A 13,979-nucleotide genomic window follows, 5' to 3' on the forward strand; every position below is an offset into this window, starting at 1 on the left:
TTCTCCTCTAAAAGTCCAACTACACACACAGACGTTGCGGCGGAATTGTCTCTGATTGAAAAAGAGATTTACTCTGTCTGCAAGGATTTCTTTGAACTTTCATTGCCCTAAATAACTTCGGGATGTCTGTGTGGGCTTAATCTCCGGCTCCGATTCAGGTGCATTTCGGACGTAAAGCCGGAATTTGTCGGCCCGCAGCGCGCTAGCCCGATAGTGAGGCGACACTCGAAATACCCGGTTCTACAGACACGCTCTTCCATCTGCGAAAGCCATACCAGCACTCTTGAAGGATTGGATACCTTCATGCTCGACACGCCCAACACAGCGCTCTTGCAAATCTCTGACGTCGCAGATCAAGAGCTATCTACAGCGAAAGAGCTGCCATTGTCGGTAGTTGTGCTTCAGTTCTGGCGATCGCCCAGTGTCGCATCTGCATATGGGACAATAGGACTTGAGGGGCAGATATTGAGACGCAGACATTGAGTCGCAGAGAAGCAATAGACTTGACATGGAGCAGTAGAGTTCGATCGCAGACTCACAAGGCATGTCTCTAGTGGCAATCTCTACCCCGTGGGCTAGGGCAGAAACACGCTCCAGTTCTCACATACCATCCGTGTTCACTGCTTTCTTCCAGTTGTCTTGAAACGTTCTGCGAACTCAACTTAGGAGACATCTGGCCAGGTCGAGTATCAAGAAGCACTGCCTTGTGATGGATCTATGTCAGCAGCGCTCTAAGCATGTTTCCATTTCGACGTTGCAGGCGGAGAATCCATGGACACAATGGAGAAAGGTACGCTCTTCTTGGAGAGTCTGGATTGAACTTCCTTGGCTGCCTCTATCAATTGTTCCTATCTACATTCACAGCTCTTCTTCTACCTGCTCTTCAGGCAACTTGTCCTCTGAAGTTTCTTCTTCAGTCTCTTCTTCACTTGCTTGTCCTTCACTCTCTTCTTCTGTTTCTTCGTTCTCAATCTCCTCTTCAATTACAAGAACTGTGGCCTTGCAAACTGCTCTCCAGACTTCATACTTCTCTCCATCTTCATTGCCGAAGAACACCACCATGGGGCTGATAACAAGACTGATGGCCTTTCCATCATTTCTCCCCTTGGGAAATGCCTGAGAACGATGCGACTCGACATACCGCGGATTCACCGTCGAACGCAGATGTTCATTTGCAGACCACTGAACCTTAGCCACCTGAGTCTGCAGTTGTGCAAATACTTCTGCGGCTCGAGTCCAGCAGCCCAACAAACTCTCTCGACTCTCAACTGAGAGTTTCGTTTTCAAGAATGCTGCCTCGGGACGTTCCTCAAACTCCTCAATCAGACCAGCACAATACCGTTTGATGAAGTCGGACACATCTACTTCCGAGCTGATACCATCGAATCTCCCACTTGAACGTGGCGTGCCAACAATGATCCGCATCAATTGGGATCGCCATACATGGGCTTGTTTCGAGTCAACTGCATCTGTTAGCTCGATCAATACCTAGGCAGACAAAACTTACGTTCCGCTAGCTTCCGATAAACATCAACCATGGTGCCCATGGAGTCTTCAACAATCACTTCCATGGCCAAAAATTCGTTGTTGAAGACACATGAGTACATCTGGAACGTTGAAAGTGCGGTCAGAAGCAAAATAGGGTCGACATCTCTTTCTTCCCACCATTGAAATTGAGCGCCAAGGCCATCCTGTGTGACATCTGCCACGTTCTTGCAAATCTCGAGAAGTGCGGCTTGATGAGTCTCATCAAGACATCCCTTTATCTCGTCGAATGATTCCACGCAGTTATCCTCTGCCCACGCCTCAATGTCTTGATGTATCTCTTCCAGTACCTCCTGAATGGCCCGATCCTCCAGTGGAGTCCATGCCGACTTTGTCATTTGGTTGAAAGATTTCTGTTGAACCTTGCGGAGGTCATCCTGCAAAGCATCATTTGTCTGACTGAGTTCGGACATGTTGTATTTCAATTCCTCGTTCTTTTTCTGCGAATGCCAAAGCCTCTTCTCCAAGTTGTTGATTTCCATTTCCATCGCATGTTGACGTTTGTTATCCCATCCAAGAAATGATGTCAGTCCGGAGAAAGCATCGAAAGATGGAACATTCTGTTCAATTCTCTGAACGTACATTCCTGGAGGCCCGCGAATCTCTTCTTCTCTCTCTATTTTGGACTTGGTCCATTGATCGTTGAAGGGAAGTTCGACTGCTCTTTGCTTCGCCATAGCTTTCTGATCAGTAGCAGGTCTCGCCGCCTTTCGCTCCGTCTGTGGCCTGGAGCCCTTCTGCACGTCAACCTTCTTTGGCGTGATGTGTTTGGGTCTTGAAATTTCATCAAGTCTTTCTTTGGAGAGTTGTTTTTTGTGTGCTATCTCTCCACGGCTCTGAGTATTAAGTCTCCTGAACTGAGCGGGATCTCCGTCATGTTGAGAGCTTTGAGCCTTGGGTCGTTGTTCAACATCTGGACTTGCTTGTTTTGGACTTGCTTGTTTTGGACTTGCTTGCTTTGGACTTGCTTGCTTTGGATTTGCTTGCTTTTGCTTTCCTATGTGCCCTTCCTCGTTTGCCTTTGATCTTCTTGGGGGTATCGATGGTGGCATGGGCTGACTAGCTCGGCTTTTAGTCTCGGGTTGACGGTGTGCATGCTGTGGAGCAGATTTGTTTCGTGGCAGACCAGCAGGGTTCTAGTGAATATCAGCATTATATAGACTCCTACACATTTCCAGAGTTGCCTGTACCTGCTTGCTCGACACTTTCTGCTCCGAGTTTGTTGGTTTCCGCGTGATGGAGTTGTTTTCTGCAGTAGCTGCATTTCTAGGGCCTTGAGTCCCTTTGCTTTCGACCAGATCTTGATGGTGACGTTCACGAACTTGAGATAATGGATCTGGCATTTTGTTGGGAGTCTCCTTGGATGGTGTCGCTTCGCTTGTACTGCTTCGAAGTGAGAACAGCGCTTTTCTATCAGTAAACCTTGAGAATGTATGACTTGCACAGCCTCTCAGGTATTCCGACTCTGAGTTGAGTAAACGTTTCCACTCTAGCCTTGCGAGAAGTCAGCCCAGTGGCTTGAACCCCGCGTTCTAATGTACTCTGATCGGGCGTAGCCCCACTTCCAAGGGCGGAACAGGCTCCAGCTTGATTGGTTGCCTGCAGTATGTCGGATTCCTGCGCAATCCTTCTCCAAGGCAGCAATAATTCAGGCCGATGGCTATCTCCAGGCTGATGCTCCAAACCGGTGGGGTTTTTTGTTGGAGATATTCTTTGTATCGAAGGTCTGAGGTTTCAGGATGCAGCAATCGGATAGCCTACCGCTTTCAGAAAGCACTAGAATAGGATTCCGGTGAAAGAACGTCCCACGTCTCATCTCTCAACTGTTGGGATGTGGGAGCAAAGTGGTATTTTCTACTTGCGCCCGGTTTCATAATAGGCCGCAACCTCGTTTCTCTGAATGCCCCGCCGCCACCATCACTAGTTCCTTCGCATCGCTGCAAATCGGAACGTAGAGAAGCCTATGATAGTGTAAGGCTCTCCGAGCCTGAATCAAATTCTCGTATCTCAGATTGTGTGTTTCAAGGACTCTCTAGAGCCATCACCGGATTGAGAACTTGTCTTGTCCCCAAGACTTACCAGCCTTACCTTCGTGCCACATATAATCTTGGTGTGCGTATCTCACAACCAAGATACTTCAATCAGACACAACATATCTCTCGCAATGATGGACCCTCCAGCCTACTCTTCGGTTCCCAAACATTCTGAGAAGGTGTGGGACACTCGCTTGAAGATCATTGTTGGTCTTGATTATGGAACAACCAATTCTGGTATCAATTCACCTCGCTTTCTGTCTACGGTCACTGAAATACATATATAGGTATCAGCTACGTGACATCGGATCAGAATTCAGCCGACAAAATCGAAGTGATCAGACAATGGCCAAATGGACCGGGGACAATCGGAAAAGTACCTTCTGTCATTGCCTACAAGAGTGAGAATGTTTCCGAAAAGCTTGATGAAGATCAATGGGGCTTCAACGCAGCTGGCTACACTTCCTGCCAGTGGACAAAGCTGCTCCTCGGAAAAGATCCCCGTACTTCAATCATCCAGAGCAATGATTTTTGTACTCTCCCTCGAAACAAAACTGCAAAGGATGTTGTTAGAGACTACCTGCAAGGTCTTTATGGCTATCTGATCGAACGCCTCCAAAAGCACGACGACACGACGTACAATATCACTCCTGTCCAGTTCTGGATCACCGTTCCCGCTATGTGGTCTGATGCAGCAAAGATGGCAACGATCGAGGCAGCACAAGCTGCTGGGTTTGGATCCAGGGCAATGGACTCTATACACATCATCACTGAGCCTGAAGCTGCAGCTTTGAGTGTCCTAATGCCTCGAGTGGGCTTCGGCACTGTGACTGGTTTCGAAGTACGTCCCCCGTTCGTACTTGATCTTGACTGACTATTCCCAGAAAGGTCCTCAGAATGTGTTGATCTGTGATTGTGGTGGTGGGACAGTCGTAAGTAATCCGGATGTTGGGCCACGAGATATATTAATCGTTGTCAGGACATCGTTACCTATCAAGTGGCATTGAAAGACGGTCGTCTTGAGTTCAAAGAACTCTTGGTGGGTGTTGGTGCTTTGTGTGGCTCGACTTTTATCGACCGAAACTTCGATTCTTGGATGAAGCAGAAGTTTGGTACCGCATATACCAAGCTAAGTGAAGAAGAAAGAGGTCTGTCAAGTCATTTCTTCCGCCAATTCGAGACCACGAAGAAGAATTTCACGGGGCCGGCCCACACAAAGCGACTGGACGTTTGGCCCATCAATATGAATGCTCCCAAATCGCCACATTATGACAAGCGAAATTTCACAGTCAAGCTTCAAAGGTACGCATACTGCTAATTAACTTCCAGTCAAAAGCTAACTAGTGCAGTGCCGACATGCTGGAGATGTTCGATCCTCCCATCAATGAGATAATAAAGCTCGTCGAGTCTCAGGTCACTGCAGCTTCGAAGAAAGGGGACCAGATTCACGCAAGTTTTGACTTGAAATATTTGCACATTACTGATCTCTTCTAGCAATTGTTCCTTGTCGGTGGATTCGGCGAGTCACCTTACCTCAATCTGAGAATGAAGGAGTGGTGTCTGGAACATGATATTAAGCCCAGCTGTCCTCCTTCTTGGTACGGACCACGATCTTTTTAAAGCGCAATTGCTAATTATTCCCAGCCAAGAAGCCATCGTAAAAGGAGCAGCCCTACGAGGATTGGAGCTTCTGACTCCCACTGTACGTCTCGCTCGTCGCCACTATGGCTACAGTGTTTCTAGAGCTTTCCGCGAAGGCGTCGATGATGAAAATGACTCCTGGTATTCCGAATGGGACGGCAGTAAGCGGTGCGGCAGCCGAGTGCAGTGGTTCTTGGCCAAGGTACTTTCGATAGTCGAATCATGGATAGCATGCTAACTGTTCCAGGGCGACCCTATTGATAACTTCAAGCTCAAGTCTTTCGACATGGCTAGATCATACTACGAAGATTCTGGAGATCTGGAGTCCACCTTCACAATCTACAGCTGCGATCAAGATGATAAGCCTGAGTACACAACACACTGGTCAATGCAGAAGATTGGGAAAGTGAAGTTCACATTCACTGATGCTGAGATGATGACTGGGAAGACGAAAATCATGAAGGGTCGGAAGATGTACAGAATTCACTTTGACATTGAGGTGGACTTGTTCTCGGACAGAGGTGACCTCCAATTCAATACCCTGGTGAACGGGCAGAAGAAGGACAAGGCAATTATCCAATTTGAACAGAGGTTTGACGCGAAGGGAGGCAATTGACAAGAAGGTGCAGTCCGGATTTGGTGCTAGCTGGAGATGCGCGATGAGAAATGCTGCTCGCTTACGATTGATGATTGTTTTGATTTTTAGGTAGCTTCAAATGAATGTCATTTTTTCCCAATCTTCACTTTCAGATCGCCACCGAGCAGTGTCTACATCGTAACACTGGAAATTCACAAGCTCAAGAATGAAAAAAAAGCGAGGCGACTGTCATGATCGAGTTGATGGTAAAAGACCGAGGTATTATGCCTCTCTCTCACCAATCAAAATCTGCGCCTATTGGCCGGATTGCTAGCTATACCCACTCTTACTATCCACACAATGATATGCCTGACTCCCCTTCCCAAACATGACTCGCAAGTCCTCAACTATAGCCTCCGGCTTCTCCCAAGCCGCAAAGTGTCCACCACTTGTGTGCTCCTTCTCAAAAACGATTGGACCCATCGTCTGATTCCAATTCTTTGGCAACAAGATCAGGTCCTTGGGAAATCGAGAGATGCCGAGAGGAACATTGACGTAAGCTTGTGCTCCTTGAAAAGCTCCCGGGTTCCTGTGTTCAATCTCGAAATAGAACGAGTTCGGACCTGCTGGTCCCGCCGTTGAGAAGTAGTAGATGCTGACCCAAGTCAAGATCTCATCATCTGTCCAAACATAACCGTCTACCCAATCATGAAGTTTCTCGTAAATCCATGCTAGCAGTCCAATAGGGCTATCAGTCAAGCTGAACGCAATAGTTTCGGGTTTTGTGGACAGCTGCCGAAGGTAACCATTCCCCTCTTTGGAAAACTCTGCTGTCCGTCCAAGGCCAGCAAGCTCACCCGGAGTTAATGGGATATCTTTGATTTTGGCGTACAGCTCTGGATGAGATGCAGAAGTTGGTTCAGCAGGTGCTGCAGAGTTGATGTGATGTGCTTTGCAGTGTGTGGGACCATACTTCATTGCGATGAATCGAGCAATGAGAGAACCAAAATCCCCACCTTGAATCACTACAATCGCGTTAGATGAGCCTGAATGAAGGATGTTCACTCACCATATTGAGTGTAGCCAAGCATTTGCATTAGATGATGGTATGCTTCAGCGTGCTGATCGACATTGAAACCAGGCTACTCTCATCAGCTTCGTGCGCAGGACTTTGTGATGGTGCCAACCTTGCTTGACGATGAGAATCCAAAGCCGATTAAACTCGGTGCTACCACATGGAAGGCAGGGAACCGTTCTCCACCTTCAAGCAGCTGTGGCAGAATCTTTGTCACTTCGATGAAGCTTCCGGGCCATCCGTGAAGGAAGAGAAGAGGGACTGCATTAGGGTTGACGCTGAGCTCGTGTACGAAGTGGATGTCGTAGATTCCGAAGCCCTCAACTGGGATAAGAGCCAGGTATTGGGGAAATGAGTTCAGCTTCGCTTCGACTTGCCGCCAATTGAAGCCGTCTGCCCAGTATCGACTGAGACGTTTGATTTCTGAAGATGGAGTTCCACGAGACCATGGATCAGCGTCGAGAACTTCATTGGGAAAATCCGAAAGAGCAAGCTTCTGCTGGAGACGTGACAATCGAACTTCCGGAACGGCGATCTGGAAAGGCTGAATTGACATGGTGACAGAAACAAGAGGAGTTGAGTGGGAGAAACCAGGCAACGAGATGCGGTTGTTCTTTTAAAGTTGAGAAGGGTCTCCCTGACGCAGTGTGTTGCAGACAGGATGGGGCAAAAAATGGGCCATTATATGTAAGGCGGCCCATTGTCGAAGGGTGATTGGCTTTGGCGTAATTTCTGGGGGAGCATGGTGAAAGGACAATTAGGAGATCTCGTTGTATCGTAGCGTGAAGGCAGTATTCCTAAGCACGTCAGCAAACTCCAAGTACAGGCGGGAATCGATGTCTTACCGTGCAGCTTTGAGCTAAATTACGCTCGAACCAATGAAGCACTACCATCCAAGTCGAGAAATGCCGATAACTGTGTGCTTATTTGAGACAACGCCGTTCGAAGATACTTCAGATCATCATCTGATTTGTTTCTCAATAACTCGGATGAGAAATGTAGCAGAGTGACTACTTGATTACCATGCCGCTGCAGCATCTCAATGGCAATGAACAGAATGGTTGCTAGGACAGCAAGTTCGCAGCTCCCAGACATATCTAGATTCTTTCTCAGTACCCAGATTGCCAGATTATATTGCCCCGTAGAATATTGAACTGCATCATGCCATGATTCAGGGACCAATTGGCTTCTGCTCAAAGAACCAATAGCCAGGATCGCGTACTGAATACAAGGTTCTTTGAGAGCCGCTTGCAGCACAATGCCTTCCCAGAGAGGATCTTCGAAATAGAGTGAGAACTCAGGTGCACAAACATTCTTGAAATAATCGAAATGCAGCACTTCGAGATGATTGAGAGCTACACATGATCTCTGCTCCACCTTTGGAGACAACGACAAGAAGTCGCATGTCCTTTGGGTGTTGACACATTGAGAACATGCTGGTTTGATTTCATCACACTTCTTGCGTCGGATCCTGCATGTCCGACATCCAGTCTTGACTTTGGAAACACCTCTGGCGCCAGGACGAGCTCGTTTCATTGTGATTGTTGGATTGCTGAAACCTCGAAATGAACATGTCATGCTTAAGAAATCGATGTTCTTGGCCGCAGCCGCAGACTTGCATGACTGGCGTCGAAGAGCTCAAACAATTGGCTGCAGCGTAAGTTGGCGTTGCTGTGCTGTGCCCTGCATTCGCGTCCCTGGAGGTCCAGACTAATGCCGGAGTAGTTAATTTCCTACCCGAGCCCGAGATTGATCCTGCACGGTAGGTGTACGGTATATGTGGTAGCTGGCCTAAAGGTACCTTTGAAGCTAGCTAGAGCTTGGCTATAGGTTCTCTTCGAGGAGCTGCAAACCGCTGTATCATTTGAAAAGATATCGGCAATTAATATAATTCATGGTGATGACGTCATTTATGCATATGCAAGGTTTATTCCTTCCGCTTCGAAAAGAGTAATGTCTACCTAGTTTTCACATCGGAAATCTATTCTCTCACATAATCTACACAATCCACTAGCTAACCTCGACATCCATGGCGAACAAGACCATTTTCGGGCCCAATGTGTTCGTCTTTGACCCAACCATGGGTGCTGGGGACATCCAAGAACAGGCAACTAGAATTTTCAAGGAAATGGAAGCGAATGAGTTCGGCCAGCAACGCTATGCTCTACTCTTCACTCCAGGATCGTATCCTGTCTTGTTCGACGTTGGATTCTACACGTCGGTTGCAGGCCTAGGACGAAGCCCCGACGACGTAGTCATCACTGGCGGCGTCAACGTTCCTGCATATTGGATGCCGAACCGCAATGCGACGTGTAACTTCTGGCGGTCCTTCGAAAATTTGGCCATTGAAGCTTCGGATGCCACTAACAAAATTACAACCATAGCCGTCTCACAGGTACGATATGAACATGCACTATACTAGCTTGAATGAAGAAATCGCTAACAGAGTGGCTCCGAAGGCTGCACCACTACGTCGCATGCACATCAAGAGTGCTGGTGGGTTGTGGTTGTTTCAAGTTGACCCCGACACTGGGGCAGGTGGTTGGGCCAGCGGTGGCTATATGGCCGATTCAATCATTGATGGACAAGTCCTCCCTGGATCACAGCAGCAATGGATCTCTCGGAACAGTAAATGGGGAAGTTGGGCAAATGGTGTTTGGAACATGGTCTTTGTAGGCTGCAATAGCGCTCCAAGCCAGGCCAACTATCCCAAAGAGCCTTATACCACTATCGACCACACCCCGGTTGTTCGAGAAAAGCCGTATCTTTATGTTCAGGGCAAGGATGAGTACTTCGTCTTCGTGCCAGCTCTACAGAAAGAAAGCCAAGGGCCGAGCTGGGCGAATGCACCCTCTCCTGGAACATCAATGCCGATTTCCGATTTCTATATCGCTCAACCAGCGACCTCTACTTCGGCCAGCATCAATGAAGCTCTTAGTATTGGCAAGCATGTCCTCTTCCCACCCGGAATATACCACCTGAAGGAGGCATTGCACGTGCTCAAGTCCAACACTATCATCCTCGGACTTGGCTTTCCTACAATCATACCCACTTCAGGCCAACCCGCTATTTGCATATCCGATGTAGATGGCGTCACAATCGCAGGCCTCATCATAGATGCCGGTCCTTTGAACTCACCATCGCTTCTCGAGGTCGGTCCTGCAGGCAGCTCAGCTACTCACAAGTCCAATCCCACTGTTCTGTACGATCTGACAGTTCGTACAGCTGGCCCAACAGCTGGCCAAAATGAGGTTGGCATCATGATCAACAGTCACGATGTTGTCGGCGACCAACTCTGGTTGTGGCGCGCTGACCATGGCGCCGGCGCTGGCTGGGATACAAATCGAACCAAGAATGGCCTCGTTGTGAATGGGAATGATGCTACGATTTACGGCTTATTCAATGAGCATCATCAAGAGTATCAAACATTGTGGAATGGGAATGGAGGTCGATTGTACTTCTATCAGTCCGAGATTCCGTACGATCCACCCGCTCAAGAGAAATGGAAATCTGATGAAGGACACCTCAACGGTTATGCCTCGTACAAGGTGGCGGATAATGTAACCAGCCACGAAGCATGGGGGCTTGGGGTCTACTGCTACTTCCGAGACAGTCCAGCAAAGGTAGAGAATGCAATCGAGGTTCCCAACACGGCAGGAGTCAAGATTCACCACATGACGACCGTCTGGCTCAACGGCGTGGCCGGCAGCGAGATCACACATGTAATCAATGGTGAGGGAGACCCTGTGCACGCTAACAGCCCCGAGGCAGCTATGCGGCAAACAAGAAATGAGTATCCCTCTGCCTGAAGCATTGCACTTGCCAATGCAACATGGCTGCCAATACAGCTAAATGCTACATCTGCTTCTGAACAGCTAGAACAGTACCTAGTTTCTCAATTCTCTATTGTCATGCAATGTTCAATGGAGAATCGGCAGCTTCAATCAAGTGGCTTGTAATTCATTGGTGTTCCCAGCAAGAAGAAACTCGAAGTCTTTAGCATATTGTGCAATAACAATAGCACATGTTTTCTCATGATGGTCCGTTTCTCGAAGCTAATCCAACGACCCTATTTCCATATCAGCTTTGACCAATGACCCAAAGCGTCTTTTTTGGTAGTATTTCCTCGAAAGAATGCCGGCCTCTTCCTGTCAACTACAACAGGTCGCACTTCCTTAAATGCTTAGACAACAACAACATCTCGCGCGTGTTGCAGTTGTGTTGCTATTCTTATTCTATTGGATTTCAACCATTCTTTGCTGCGGAACAAAGCTTGATTTGCTTTGTAGACAGGGGTTGTCGTTTCTTGATATCAGCGATGATTACCGTAAGAACTGGATTGGAAGATGATATTGTACCAGAGTTTGTGACGCAATATAAGTCGATAGAACTTAAAGAAACGCTCTCTTCCAGACAAAAGGGTATTCACATCCCTCATGGGTTATTTTATCGATCTTACTTAGCACTTGAGACTCTGCCTACCTATATTGTCTTACAACTATATCACCTTGCTTTTGATTTTTACGGGAAGTCCTGAAGTGTAGCTCATACTTCTCAGATGAATCATTAAATGCGTTTTTGAAGAAAGAATCACTGTCCAAAAATGTAACAGTCAAGCGCATGCGACAGTCAAGCGTATCCTAACTCTTCACACTCGCCGAAGACTCAAGCCTCATAAAGATGTGACTAACTATGGGCATACATGGGAAGTCAACAATCATCTGTAGGTCTCTTGATGATTCATGGGCGGGCTCCGGAGTCTATATAAACTTCACCGAGACCATCTTTTCTGCTCTCTTTCCATACTCCAGACCACCGCAAAATACCAACTCTACCAATTATCCAGCCACCAACTACAACCTCCACATCCAACTCAAACTCAAAACAGCAAGATGCCTAACAACGCCAATGGGTACGATCTTTGGAAATGCTGTGGAGGAGGAGATGGAGTGAGTCTCCAGCACTCGAAAAGCAACATGAATCTGACAATCTGTAGTGCGGTCGACTCAATAGTGTGAACAAAAAAGACTGTAAGTGTGGGCACTTCAGGTGTAAGCACGGCTGTCGAAACGCTTCCAGCGGTAAAGAGTTGTGAGGAAATTGGGTTGTGACATTACTTCCCAACTTTGCTGGGCATGCTTGATGAAATTGTAGTGACGAAATGTGGTCTAGAGGTATTACTGGTTAGTGCTTGGAGCACCATCGATCTTTGAAGGGCGAGATGATTGTATGTGGATGTTGATAGCTTTGTTGGCCCGAGTTCCTATTTGGACACAAGTTACGCTGGTTGTAACAGAATGCGATGAAGTTGAATGTCCCTCTTCCTCGACCACACATCAAGGAGAAATCTGAGCCCATTCTCCCCTCCTCAGGCCTAGTCATCAAATACCCAGAGCCTGTTCCCACTCCCTCGCCCCCTCAATCGGCTGAATCAAACTATAACTCATCTCACTCCCCACCTCTTGCACCCCAGTCATCAAGAATAATGGCTTCATCTCCGCATCCTCACTAAAGAACAACTGCGGCCTCTCTCGCCTATAGAACTCCCTCACCTCCCCTCCCTGAAACTCAACTACAGCACTAAACGCCAATGTTTCTGCATCGAAAGTCCATTCCCCTTCCAGCTTCTCCGCGAACGCATGTCTGCCCACCATGGGCCCACTTCCAAATCCTCCATCTGGTTCAAGGGAATGGAGAAGCATGTGCCAATTCCCTCTTTTGTCTTGCCAGACGAACGGATCTTCGTTACTTTCCGGGAAGATGGGAGAAGATAGCTTAGTGTAGGGACCTAGGAAGGAAGGAGCGGTGGATAGAGAAATGAGTTCATTGCCGGAGCAATTGAACGGGCAACCTCTGTACACTAACAACATTTCTCCTTTCCTTCCTAGTGGGTGGGGAGATGGGTTGGTGATATCAGCATCCCAAGCTCCATCATTCATCCCCGACATAACTTGTCCGTGAGGAGTCCAAGAGTACAAATCTTCCGAAGAAAGAACCGAGATTCCCGATTCACCATTGATGAAATTTCCTGGACCACACGAGAAAGAGGGTGAAGTACAAGTAGCGTTCACAGATTGGGGACAGCCGATATAATAAAGCAACCATTTCTCATCAGCAGGACTCCAGATCACTGTAGGATTGTGAGCAAATGTGCCCACGACCTCTGAATGAAATTCATAAGGCCCAGCAGGTCCCTCAAGCGAAGTAGCGTGGACAATTCGTGAGTATGGAGACCAGTAGTCTAGTCCACACTGGTGTGTGAATCCGGCGAGGAACAGATGGAAGAGCAGGGAGTTGGACGGGTCATGGATTATCTTCGAGCCCCAGGATGAAGCGTTGAAGGATGTTTTGTTATAGCCTGTTCCAAGTGTTGCGGGGAGGAGATCGAGAGCACCGCAGGTGGGGGATGTCCAGCCAGGATCGCAGATGCAGGTGGAGGTGGTGAGAGAGCAGAGACCGTTGAGCCGACAGTCGTGGTCGGTTTTGCAGATGAAGGTTGTGTTGGAGCTGGATGACGAGATGGTATGGAGGAAGGTGAAGGTTGATGAGAGTAAAAGGAGGATCTTCATTGTGACATGTTCTTGTATAGTTGACGTGCTAGATGGGGAGGATATATTATAATCAAATGAATATTGTTGATCATGATGGCGGGGTAATTTTACCCCTCATTTGAGACTTTGGGATCGTTGATCTCCCACCAAGAATACGAGACTACCCACTTTTGATATATGTGCTCTTGATTATTCATCTTGATGGTCATCAATGACTATCAGAGATGAAGAGATGGTTCCTGATCGACAGAGCGGCCGCCACTTAAATGAGCCGCATGTTACGTTCCATTCTTGATGCCAAGAATATTTTCTTGGTTGAATAGAGCTTCTTTTTCGTCCTGAATGAGAGAGACGAGTGCAAACGAAAGGATGCAACAAGAGTTTGATTTTCATGCGATAAGCACAAGCATGATCGTATAAACTTCTGATTAGAACAATCACTAGATCGGGACGAACCATAGCTCCCGCTTTGAATTCTGGTAAAGAGCACAACCTGTGCTGTCAAACTTCACACAGAACAGAAACAACTCAACCAACTTGATGGATGGGATTTCAGC

General features: G+C 47.6%; 6 protein-coding genes across 6 annotated transcripts; 2 read left to right on the plus strand and 4 right to left on the minus strand.

Moving 5' to 3' along the window:
• Positions 1-831: 831 nt before the first annotated feature.
• LY89DRAFT_779557 (uncharacterized protein) lies at positions 832-3,283 on the minus strand. The gene is made up of 3 exons (XM_018222303.1): positions 2,736-3,283; positions 1,508-2,681; positions 832-1,463 (listed from the first exon to the last, which is right to left on the minus strand). The coding sequence occupies exons 1-3, from the start codon at positions 2,886-2,888 to the stop codon at positions 859-861; spliced, it is 1,932 nt and encodes a 643-aa protein (XP_018073977.1). The 5' UTR covers positions 2,889-3,283; the 3' UTR covers positions 832-858.
• LY89DRAFT_682524 (actin-like ATPase domain-containing protein) lies at positions 3,277-5,936 on the plus strand. Its single transcript, XM_018214527.1, has 8 exons — positions 3,277-3,815; positions 3,866-4,419; positions 4,463-4,510; positions 4,558-4,880; positions 4,928-5,027; positions 5,073-5,176; positions 5,223-5,421; positions 5,467-5,936. Exons 1-8 carry the CDS (start codon positions 3,713-3,715, stop codon positions 5,833-5,835), a joined length of 1,800 nt encoding a protein of 599 aa, XP_018073978.1. The 5' UTR covers positions 3,277-3,712; the 3' UTR covers positions 5,836-5,936.
• Positions 5,937-5,946: 10 nt separating this feature from the next.
• Positions 5,947-7,557, minus strand: LY89DRAFT_456904 (alpha/beta-hydrolase). The gene is made up of 3 exons (XM_018207643.1): positions 6,984-7,557; positions 6,866-6,938; positions 5,947-6,821 (listed from the first exon to the last, which is right to left on the minus strand). Exons 1-3 carry the CDS (start codon positions 7,425-7,427, stop codon positions 6,127-6,129), a joined length of 1,212 nt encoding a protein of 403 aa, XP_018073979.1. The 5' UTR covers positions 7,428-7,557; the 3' UTR covers positions 5,947-6,126.
• Positions 7,558-7,628: 71 nt separating this feature from the next.
• LY89DRAFT_730888 (uncharacterized protein) lies at positions 7,629-8,407 on the minus strand (the record flags this gene model as incomplete). Its single annotated transcript, XM_018219522.1, has 2 exons — positions 7,629-7,668; positions 7,740-8,407. 2 exons carry the CDS (start codon positions 8,405-8,407, stop codon positions 7,629-7,631), a joined length of 708 nt encoding a protein of 235 aa, XP_018073980.1.
• A 493-nt stretch (positions 8,408-8,900) lies between these two features.
• Positions 8,901-10,680, plus strand: LY89DRAFT_730889 (uncharacterized protein; the record flags this gene model as incomplete). Its single annotated transcript, XM_018219523.1, has 2 exons — positions 8,901-9,266; positions 9,331-10,680. 2 exons carry the CDS (start codon positions 8,901-8,903, stop codon positions 10,678-10,680), a joined length of 1,716 nt encoding a protein of 571 aa, XP_018073981.1.
• A 1,391-nt stretch (positions 10,681-12,071) lies between these two features.
• Positions 12,072-13,526, minus strand: LY89DRAFT_457059 (uncharacterized protein). The gene has a single exon (XM_018207646.1). The coding sequence runs from the start codon at positions 13,438-13,440 to the stop codon at positions 12,253-12,255; it is 1,188 nt and encodes a 395-aa protein (XP_018073982.1). The 5' UTR covers positions 13,441-13,526; the 3' UTR covers positions 12,072-12,252.
• Positions 13,527-13,979: the final 453 nt, after the last annotated feature.

Source organism: Mollisia scopiformis, assembly GCF_001500285.1.
Source record: "Mollisia scopiformis unplaced genomic scaffold LY89scaffold_7, whole genome shotgun sequence".
Classification (NCBI taxonomy): Eukaryota; Fungi; Ascomycota; class Leotiomycetes; order Helotiales; family Mollisiaceae; genus Mollisia; species Mollisia scopiformis.

What these genes read in the sequence shown, in the direction of transcription:
- LY89DRAFT_779557 (XM_018222303.1), bottom strand. Translation starts at nt 2,888, where the DNA reads ATGCCAGATCCATTATCTCAAGTTCGTGAACGTCACCATCAAGATCTG. An exon ending in AGAAAGTGTCGAGCAAGCAG is followed by an intron (nt 2,682 to 2,735) that starts GTACAGGCAACT and finishes GATATTCACTAG; the next exon opens with AACCCTGCTGGTCTGCCACG. An exon ending in TTATCGGAAGCTAGCGGAAC is followed by an intron (nt 1,464 to 1,507) that starts GTAAGTTTTGTC and finishes TAACAGATGCAG; the next exon opens with TTGACTCGAAACAAGCCCAT.
- LY89DRAFT_682524 (XM_018214527.1), top strand. Translation starts at nt 3,713, where the DNA reads ATGGACCCTCCAGCCTACTCTTCGGTTCCCAAACATTCTGAGAAGGTG. An exon ending in TTATGGAACAACCAATTCTG is followed by an intron (nt 3,816 to 3,865) that starts GTATCAATTCAC and finishes ATACATATATAG; the next exon opens with GTATCAGCTACGTGACATCG. An exon ending in ATTGTGGTGGTGGGACAGTC is followed by an intron (nt 4,511 to 4,557) that starts GTAAGTAATCCG and finishes AATCGTTGTCAG; the next exon opens with GACATCGTTACCTATCAAGT.
- LY89DRAFT_456904 (XM_018207643.1), bottom strand. Translation starts at nt 7,427, where the DNA reads ATGTCAATTCAGCCTTTCCAGATCGCCGTTCCGGAAGTTCGATTGTCA. An exon ending in GATTCTCATCGTCAAGCAAG is followed by an intron (nt 6,939 to 6,983) that starts GTTGGCACCATC and finishes TGATGAGAGTAG; the next exon opens with CCTGGTTTCAATGTCGATCA. An exon ending in GCTTGGCTACACTCAATATG is followed by an intron (nt 6,822 to 6,865) that starts GTGAGTGAACAT and finishes ACGCGATTGTAG; the next exon opens with TGATTCAAGGTGGGGATTTT.
- LY89DRAFT_457059 (XM_018207646.1), bottom strand. Translation starts at nt 13,440, where the DNA reads ATGAAGATCCTCCTTTTACTCTCATCAACCTTCACCTTCCTCCATACC.